This window comes from Aethina tumida, chromosome 2 (assembly GCF_024364675.1).
Source record: "Aethina tumida isolate Nest 87 chromosome 2, icAetTumi1.1, whole genome shotgun sequence".
Taxonomy (NCBI): Eukaryota; Metazoa; Arthropoda; class Insecta; order Coleoptera; family Nitidulidae; genus Aethina; species Aethina tumida.
In genome coordinates this window covers 26,598,406-26,609,318 of record NC_065436.1, presented here as the reverse complement: position 1 = coordinate 26,609,318, position 10,913 = coordinate 26,598,406, and the positions used below count along the sequence as shown (strand labels likewise).

At 26.8% G+C, this 10,913-nt stretch overlaps 1 protein-coding gene across 1 annotated transcript; it reads right to left on the bottom strand.

The window, feature by feature from the left end:
- Positions 1-1,224: 1,224 nt before the first annotated feature.
- Positions 1,225-8,764, bottom strand: LOC109599158 (uncharacterized). Its single transcript, XM_020015110.2, has 2 exons — positions 8,286-8,764; positions 1,225-1,674 (listed from the first exon to the last, which is right to left on the bottom strand). The coding sequence occupies exons 1-2, from the start codon at positions 8,384-8,386 to the stop codon at positions 1,377-1,379; spliced, it is 399 nt and encodes a 132-aa protein (XP_019870669.1). The 5' UTR covers positions 8,387-8,764; the 3' UTR covers positions 1,225-1,376.
- Positions 8,765-10,913: the final 2,149 nt, after the last annotated feature.

Below are 10,913 nucleotides of genomic sequence, written 5' to 3'. Positions count from 1 at the left end.
AAATTAGTATATTAATTTTCTGAATTATTTAAAATTTTAAGTTTCAAGTTTATGTTGATCGGCAATGACGGGCTTAACTTTTAACAATTTCTATTGGAACATTAATTTACCGAATTAATTTTAAGTTTCATCTTTAAGTTGATTGGGAATGAGAATCTTAATTTTGAGCAATTTCTGTTTTTAATTATAATGAATTTACAATACCACACGTCTAAAAATACTCCAATCTAATAAAAATGCAAATTAATTGCGAAACGTCGATCTATGTAGACTATTTTATTTTGTTTTATTGTTAATTTATTGCGAAAGAGATTTGTGTTATGTCACGACACTTGTACGTTAGATGCATTAGATAATGGGTTAGATGTCAAGATTCAAATGTTACACGTAATTTCCTAATCTAAAAACCTTGTATGTGTTGACTTTCGTTTACAAAAGTAAATTTACATTACTTACTTACTTAATATATTAATCTTTAATTATTTAATTATATTATTTAAATCAATATATGAATTATAAATTAATAAACTAAATATTGATTTAAAAATACAATCGTACAACACACATATCGAATAATTGATGTAATGTTAAAACGCAACATAAATTTAATTTTCAATTTAATTTTATCTGTACAGCTTAATAATGAGTAATATTTATTCATAACGTTGAGGTAAATCATCGCTGAGGAATGTTGATAATTCATATTTTACAACAAATATTTATATACCATTTTATATAGCACATTTTTTATAAAAAGTTCTATATAATTTTATTATTTAATTCCTGAAATGTATTGCGTTTGCCAAATGAATTGAATTGGTTCGTTAAATCTAGTCCAAATTGCACAATCAAAATTGTTTTACCAACAGTGAGAGGTTTAACGGGTACAATAGTCCAACGACAGTGAATATTATTAGTCCTTTCAATTATTATCGATTTTTTAGAAACTACTTTATAGTTTGTTTATGGTAATTATTGCATTGAACACAATTTTATTGCAGGAAGTTTGCTTATAATAAACTTTAATTGGAGCTAGTTGGGGAAAAGTTTTACGGGATACATATGTCATTTTGTGTACCGTTTAAAGTAAAATGTTTATTTTCACATTATTATGTTGTTCGATGGAAAATTTAAAACAATTTACAATTCGTGTGGAATTAAAAGAACGCAATTCCCAGTTGCGTGATCAGTTCCTTCACAAAACACAGCAATAATACGACGGAATAAATGTAAAAAACAGTGTATTTGAAGCATACATAGTCTAAAAAACTTACACATACGGCTTAAAAACTAGCAAAATAATTTATCACTCGTACATTTGGTACAATAAGTCTTATAATTGAGATTTTTTTTGGGTTGCCAAACGCCGTCAAAAATCATACAGTCATGACGAGAGAGTCGACCCAGTCGTTGGTGAAGGACATCCTGGAGACCACTTCCTTTGGAAGTGTCGGTTCCTCCACGTTGATAACATTCTCGTTGGTGATGCCTTTGGCGCAAGCCCTTCGCAGTAGCTCCTCCTCGAAGGGCGATATCACCTCGTGCACTTTCATGTAGCACAACGGACGGGCGTTGCCTCTCGGCTCGGTAATCAGCTGGATGACGTGACGTTTCGATTTCGGATCGTTCGACGCTATGCTCGGCGACGATGCTTCATTCTTTGTAGGTGTGTTTCTGAAACAAACGTTGAAATGCATCTATTAATTTGTCTGTGTCGGACATCTCTATTAAGATTCGCAATAGCTTTTGATAACACTCTATGTACATTTTTTATAATTACTTGAAGATTTCCAGACAACTTTCTAGAAAATTTGAGAAAATTCTTCTTAAAGAAACTAACAATGTGTGCATAAATACTTGTTTAATTTATATTTAATTAATATCCTAAACAGGATATTTGTTCAAATATTAGTTCAAAATAATATTTAAGAGGTTTATTATTAACTAATAATTGTTTGATAATATTTTCAATCAATCAAGTTTATGAAATTTATCAAAATTGATACAATTTGTATTGTATTGATATGATGATATTGTTTTATTTTTCATTCCCATTCATTCATTTTATTTATATTTCTTATTTTATATTATTAAAAAAATTAAATTTGAAAATTATTGAAAAACGTGTAATGAATAAAATGAATTTGTATATAAATTTATAAAGATGCATGAATTTATAATGTTTAAATGAAGAAAATACCATAAATGAAATGAAAGAATGCATGAATCAAAATTAGAACAATAACGTGTCTACAGTTTTCATTTATTCAAAGAAATTCCAGTAAAAGTAAACATAATGACGTTTATGAGATAATATTAAAATTATGCAGTAGTAAATACCTTTCAACATGATAACGAAAATATTAATTTTGTTTGCAACTTCGGTTTCTAATTTATTGAAATTTATGATAATAACATATCTAATTTTATTTGTTTGTCAGATTTTAATATCCCAAATACGTCACAAAAATAAGATGCGTGCTTTTATTTAAAAGTATCCAAACAACAAGAGTATAATAAATCATTCTAATTAAATGATAATTAATAATAATCCTAACACACTTAAAATTATTAAAATAGACATATTAATTTTATTATTTGTTTTTAGATTTTAAATTTTATTGTAATTATCTTACTTTATTTTTTCTTATACCCGCCTCAAGCATTTAATATATACTGTTCTTAAATAAATAGGTTAAACAAGTATATTCTTTAAAATCTGACTAATTACCGTTAAATATGAAATATTAATCACTGCATTCGTTACATTCGTACAATATGACCTTTTTATATAATAATACGTACATTTAAAAAAATTATCCTTGATTTTTAAATCGCCATATTTTAATACTTAATGTTAAGTTAAATATTTTACAAAATAAATATCAACATTATCAATATGCTTAATTGTTGCAAACTTATCAAATTCTAACTTTATTGAATTGCTTCATTTTTAACAAACTTTTAATAAATACTGTGCGGAATCATATTTTCTTAAATTTATGAATTAAATTCAATTTTTAAATTGATTGATTTAAATATAAAATGTAACTCATTGCATTTGTTTATGTTCTTCAAAATGACCTTTTTTAATAATAATACATTTCAACAGATACACACCAAACTGTGGTTCATAAAGAAAATGTTTTCAATCTGTTAATTGAAGTAGAACAATTTAACACTCGACTATTTTTTTGAAATCTAGCAAAAGTTTTATTTTTGATCTCCATTTTTAAAAAATTAGATAATATATGACAATGAACATAACAAGTATAATATGTATAAGTAAATAGGTATTTGTAATTTATATTATAAGAGTTTTTGCAAGTGCAGTACAACAGTAACAAGAAAACACTTAAAAGAATATACTGAATTATTCTTATTAAACAGCAATTAAAATGATATTTATAAAATCATAGTATACATAAAATTATTGCAAAGAGTATATTAAGAACATATTCTTAAAATACCTTAAAAAATCAATATATACGAAAATATAAAAAATATAAAAACGTCAAAAAAATCACCTTTGATTTTAGATGTCATATTTTAATACTATTATCTTATGATAAATATTTTATAAAATAACAAATATTGATTAACATTATCGACATGCTTATTTGTTGCAAGCTTATCCAATTTTAACTGTTGAATTTATCTTATGTATATCCGCCTCAAAGTTCTGATAAATGCTGTACGAATCGTCGTTTCTTAAATTTGTAAATTAAACAAGTAAATTTTTTAACATTTCCGTCAGCGCTTTAAAATCTGACTAATAAATGTTCATTGAAACACAAAATGTGACTCATTGCATTTGTTTATATTCTTCAAAATGACCTTTTTTAATAATAATACAGACCAAACAGTGAATTCGAATTTATAATAATTTAACACTCGACTTTTAACATCTAACAAAAGTTTTATTTTCGACCACCATTTTTAAAATATTGGATAATATATGACAAAGAACTAGATGTCATGTTTTAATACAATTATCTTAAGATAAATATTTAATAAAATAACAAATATTGATTAACATTATCGAAATGGTTATTTGTTGCAAGCTTAAATACTGTATGAATCGTCTTAAATTTATAAAATAAACAAGCAAATTTTCTAACATTTCCATTAGTGACTTAAAACTTGAGTAATTACAGTTAATTTAATCACAAAATATGACTCACTGCATTTGTTTATACTCTTCAAAATGACCTTTTTAAATAATATTGCATTTCAGCAGATACACACCGAATTGTGGTACATAAATAGACTATGTTTTTAACCTGTTAATCTAAACAGTAAATTGGATAAATAACTTAAAAAATCAATATGAGCATACGAAAATTCGTTTATAAAGGTAAAATTATTAAAAAAATACATTTGATTCTTAGATGTCATATTTTTAATACAATTAATTATATTAAAATAAATATTTTATATTATTATCGAAATGCTTATTTGTTCTAAACTTATAAAATAACTCATATTCTCCTCAAGCTTAAAATAAACGTTGCGTGAAATTGTTGTATTATTTATACTTTTCAAAATGATAATATATAATTCTTCTTAAATGATAATATATTTCAACAGATGCACACCGAACTGTGGTTCATAAATGGACTTAGAAAATGTTTTCAACCTGTTAATCGAAACAGTGAATTGGAGTATAATTAAACAATAATTTAACAACATCATCTGTGATTGTTAGATGTCATGTATTTTATGACAATTAATTATATTTAGATAAATATTTTATAAAATAACAAATATTGATTAACATTATCGAAGTGCTTATTTGTTGCAAGCTTATCGAATTCTAACATATTGAATTTATTTTGTATCCGCCTCGATCTTATAATAAATGTTGTGCAAAATCGTCGTTTCTTAAATTTATAAATTAAATGAGTAAATTTAATCATTTAATCATAAAATATGACTCACTGATATTGTTTATACTCTTCAAATTGACCTTCGACTAGACTTACAAACTGTTTTCAACCTGTTAATCGCAGTTCTTTGAATTTAACTTACCATTTATTTGGCAATCAACTATTTTTCAGAAACCCATCAAAGAGTTGTTTTCGATGTGAATTTTTAAAATGCCAACAAATATGTTTATAATTAATAATTATTTTTATTGATTTTGAGAGATAAGGTTATTGATAATATCTTAATTCCTCAAAATTATTAAAGATCTATTAATATTATATTCTTAAAATATAAAATAAGACCATAAAATATTAGTAAGAATATACGAAATTTTGTTAATGAATGTAAAATTATTCAACAATGTTACCTTTGGTTTCTTGTTTTCATATTTTAATACAAATATCTTAAGATAAATATTTGGAAAATAACGCATATCTATTTGTCGGGATGTTTATTTGTTGTAAGCCTATCAAAGTCTTAGTTTTGTTAAATTTGTCTTACATCCGTCTCAAACTTCTGATAAGTACTGTGCGAAACAGTGGTTTCTTAGATTAGAAAAATTTACATTTCTGTCATTGCTTTAATATCTGACTAATTACTAATTATATTAATCAGAAAATGTTACTCTGTGATCTCTTTAAATAATACAATAACACATTTGCATCTACTCTCTGAAACGCGATCGACGGTTCATCAGTAGACCTAGAAATTGTTTTCGCAATTCAATAATTTACCGACCGACTATTTTTCTGAAACCCATAAAAAAACATGTGCTCACTTCTAAATTCAGCAAGTGCATGATTTGCATATTTCGAATAAACACCTTGAGTCACGTCAGGTAAATGAGCTCCAAATCCATTTGCCACAACAACAAATCGGAAAGATAAGAGACATTCGTAACGTCAAACCAGGTAAAATACGAAAAAAATGAAAGGCCGAGTGCCAGGAAGCGATATTCTAGGTGCACTCGCACCGAAATCATCGAAGATCGGCTTTCAATATCATTTTTTACGACATTCAAGGCGAACGGGGAGACTGAAAAAGGAAACAGTTCCGCGGTTTGTGATGACTCACTAGCGATTAGAGGTTCCAGAAATCTCGTCACAGATAACACAGAAAAGTAATTGCTTATTTGCAAGTCTTGGCTGCTGCTGCTGTTGCTGGATGTGTACCCGATGAGATAAATTTGTTTGTTTTGTTTGACGTAACTTTTTGAGGAATTGACACTAAATTTACATCAGTTTACACATCTAGTGGAGCGTTACGGATCTTCGATAATGTGTTAAATTAGGAAATAAACAAATCAATTAATTAACACTTTTTTTATACATTTATATGTGTTTTATGCATTTAAAGTATTAAATAATAACTATAATATGTATTATTAGCATTCAGCACCAAAATGACGTAGACAATAATAAGTTGATAATCGCTGCGTTTTAGGAGCGTGAAATGTTCATTGTTGTTAAATTAGTTTAAATATTATAAAGTTAAAAAATAGTTTTTTCGATCTCTAAACAAACAGAAATATTTTTATTGATGTCACTAGATAAGCAAATAGTGATAAAATTAAAGATATTTAATTATTGTATTACTGTATAATTTTTTGCCTATTTTACTATAATATTTTCTAAAATAGATAGCCAAAATTTTTCTTAAAAATAATACAATCCTTCAAATTTAAATTTCCTTTTTTATTTCTATTATTTTGTATTGTAACTTAACTTCCTTCAAACATTAATATTGAAATTTCTCAAAAACGGCTATGACATTTTATAAAGGGTTTTTCCAAATTGTGTAGAGAATATGAAAAGTTTATTAGTTTTAAAAAGTATTCATAGGCATAGAAAATAGGGCCAAAAAAAGAGGAAATTTCTCCAGTACCTAAGCTACTGTATCATTACAGAAAAAGTTTATTACAGTGAATTGTAGGTGTATATTTTAGAATAAAATTAAATAGATTTAATTAATGTTTTATTTTAATTAAATAATGATTATATTATTGAAAAATCTCAAAAATGGTTATGACAATTAATAGTTTTAAAAAATATTCATTATGGAAAAAATTTATTATAGTAGTTTGTATTTTAGAATAATACGTGAGAATACCGAAATACGTGAGAAAAAAAAAAACAATTTTTGAAATTTTATATGATGGACTGTATTTTCTTCAGGGGAAACTTTAAAATTATTTAGATTTTCTTCATTAAATTGTGACCACTTATATTAGAAACATTTTGTGCAGTTAAATTAATTTTAAAACAATTTGTTAAAATTTAATTACATTTGTGACAATAATGCATTTCTGTTAATTATCGACAGGCATAAATTAATAGCTAATGTAATTAAATAGAATTCAAAGAAAATAATTTTTTGTTGCGTATTTTTCGTAATTTTACGACTACAACACATATTCTATATATAGAACTCATAAAATTTATTTTCTATGGTACTTGGTACCTCCAACTTTATTAATTGATAATAATGACTCCTAAGTAAATTCTGCAATGATGAATTTAAGTTTGAAATTTATTTTTCATTTTTGTACATTATTATTTTTTTTTTGTACAACTGATAAAAAATATTTTAATATAGAACACATAAAATTTATTTTCTATGGTGCTTGGTACTACCAAATTTTTTAATTGTATGTAATTGACACCTATGTAAATTCTACAATGATGAATTTAACTTTTAAATTAATTTGTTATTTTTATACATTATTATTATTAATTAATTGTTGGTAGACCTCATTTTAAAATATTTAAATTATCAATGAGTATGAGTTACATCCTCCCTTAAATTCATTTACTCATCGTATGTATGTTTTTAGCTAGAAACGTGACTCAAACTGGACTCACGTTTGATAACAAGATGCAAGATGAATGTTATAAAAATCTAGTTTTGCATTGATCATTTCATTTGCATAATATGAATATTTATTATTATTTCTGAATATTTATTATTACTGATTTACATGTAATTATAAATATTTGTATATATTATTCATCGAACAATTTACTAAAAATACCTAGTACATTTTATGGTACATGACGATTTAATTTTATTTAAAAACAAATAAACAATAAAGCTCTGACAGATTTCAATAATATTGTCCTAAAAAATTTAAATTCTTGGCAATTGTACATATTTCTTTTTATAAATCCACTGATGTACAAATGTTATTTTATTTTTGAATTACTGTTGATAAAATTTTGTAAGTTCATCAATTTTCTATAGCCAATACAAAATATTCAAATATTAATTGTTGGCAATTTTTGTTTTGAATTCAGTTTATTGAAATTAGAATTGGAATTGGTGTTAGAAAAATTAGTATTATAAATAAAAAAAAATACCTTTTTATCCTCAGAATATAGTGTTCGTAAAAGAGATGAAGTGTCCAGAACACCTGGAGTATGATGAACGATATGTCGCGTGCCAATTTCGAAGGCATCATCTGTTCACCAGCATTTCACCAACACACCAGACCGAATGCAAACTGACGCGTCCGAAATTTTTTCTCACAGTCTTGGCCCAGCGCTCGTCTTCTTATCGCTCCGCGGAACCTGTGATCGGCGACGAATTGAACCGGCGTGCCCAAACAGCCGTGTATAAATAACTCACAATGGCAATAATCTGACTGATAATTAAATTTAAATGTCGGAATACGTCACCTCGACTAGGTACACATGCACCGAATGATATAGATTTAAGATAATGTTATGGATAATTGTTACGACCTTGGATGGGTTTGTAAGTGGTCGGTGTGCGGACGCGTGAACCAAACGCAGGGGACACTTGCTTACAACTTACTTACAAACAACCAACCACGAATGCGATGTTCGTGTGTGTATGGCACGTTTGTTTATTGGTTGCGGATTTAATTTTTCCGACGCTTTTGCGTCGATTCTGTTCTATTTGTTTACAAGACAAATATGTGTTGCTAAACAACAACAACAAATCACAAACGGAATATTCGGACATTCCATTCCCGATTTTCGTACCAGGAACCGACTCATCTTATTTTGTTATTTATTAAATGTCAATTTGAAAGTAATAGTAAGCTTCAATAAGAATTTCTTATCAATTATTAATAGAAAATCTATAAATTTCAAATTAAACGTTTGTCCGGTCCACCTATCACGACCAGTTCCTGAATAAAATATGAAATAGTAATGTATTGAAAACGCGTTAGACAATACTACGAAACAAAGAACATTAAACGTATGAAATCACCCAAATTCCAAAATTCATTTACGTCACTTTAGATTCACAGCGATTTGCCTTCCAGCAATTACAATGATGGCGCAAAATTTAACGCCATCATCATATTGCATATTTTATTGGGCTAATTTAAAATTTAAAATGATGTGAAGTGGCTAACATTACGACGCACCGAACAGTTTTAAAATAACCAACTAATGGCTATTGATTAATTAAACTCACATTTCATGCAATTAATTTGACTGCGAATATTAAATCGTTTAATGTGTTTTAAAAGATAATGTGAAGTAGTGCAATTAATCGTTGGATATGCGCATCAAATTGCTCAGGAAGAATGACTGCAAATATGATTAATAACTGCTATTAATAATGTAGAAAATGTGAATTTTTTTCATGTTTAAACAATTATACAAAAGCAGTAATTGGTGCAATTGAGTTATAGTATCAGAATAGTCGGATTAGAAAAATAATTAGTCATTATTAAATGGTATGTGTGAAATATTATCTAGTTAAGTGATTTATCTTTTCGCAATTTCAATTTATCTATTTATAGCATTATTCTCAATTGATTTGCACTCTTTTTTATTTGTTTTCTGTGTAGGATGAGCATTGGGAAGTAATTCCTATAGTAACTATGTTACATATTTTTTTAATTGAGCATTTTAATGTAGCATTTAATAATAACTATGGAATTTTGAATTTTAAAAAGAATTTATATCACTAATGCATCTCCATGACACACACACGACCTTCTTTTGAATTTGTATAATTTTTATGGGGAATTGGGTTGTCAACGTGATCCCATATGTTTTCTGTAGAGTTAATATTTAGAGACTGCGACGACCAACATCGATGCTTTGATCTTTTAACCAAACCATTCCAATTTTGGATTTTTGTTTAGAATTTTGATACACATTTCTTAACGGCATCGTGTCTTCAATATGTGGAAGAAATTGTTGTTTAATATGTATTAGGAGCTTACGTCAGAAGCAGAGAAGCATTCCCATAATATAATTGAACCACTACAGTATTTCGCAGGATCTTAAATCCCAAGAATTTTTAATAAATTAAATTTAAACTAATCAAATGGTCCGGAGCAAAGCTAAGTCAAGTTTTCACATTTTTACTGGAAAACAGAGGAGAATAAACTTCCAACCACTAATTTACTCATAGTCCTTGAACAAATGTCAGCAAGCCCCATTTCCTCCAGCCAGTTACCAATTGTCTTTCAGGTTTTTTTGAATTAGTCTAAAATTTTTTGTAGCTTCGTCAGGTTTCTCCAAATGTTGGAATAATACAGGATACGATTGATTTTTAGCAGTAAACTCGTTGCTGAATTATAGTTTTTCTTATAGAGTATACAACAGTTTCATTACTAGCAAATAATAGTAAGAAATTCACCCGAAGCAGTGAAATAATGTGAAGTAAAAAGTTTTTATAATTTTGTCTAATGAAAAACAAAAAACGTACGTAAGGAATTTATATTTAATAATTTTTTATTAATCCCTACGAATTATTGCCACCACTTAAAACTAGTTAAAACTCTGTTATTTTTCTGTTTACTTGTTTTTAGCAATAGAGTATTTTTTCACGGCCATCAAATGTTAATGAAAATGAAAATATTGCTGATGTAGCCGGTGCTTCAAACTTAAAATATAAATATCTAGACTTGACGTCATTTTTAAATAATAATCAAAATATCTGTTCAAATTTGAGCACATAAATAATCAAGCACATCAAGTACATCCATCAGCCACAAA

What these genes read in the sequence shown, in the direction of transcription:
- LOC109599158 (XM_020015110.2), bottom strand. Translation starts at nt 8,386, where the DNA reads ATGATGCCTTCGAAATTGGCACGCGACATATCGTTCATCATACTCCAG. An exon ending in TATATTCTGAGGATAAAAAG is followed by an intron (nt 1,675 to 8,285) that starts GTATTTTTTTTT and finishes CGTTTGTTTCAG; the next exon opens with AAACACACCTACAAAGAATG.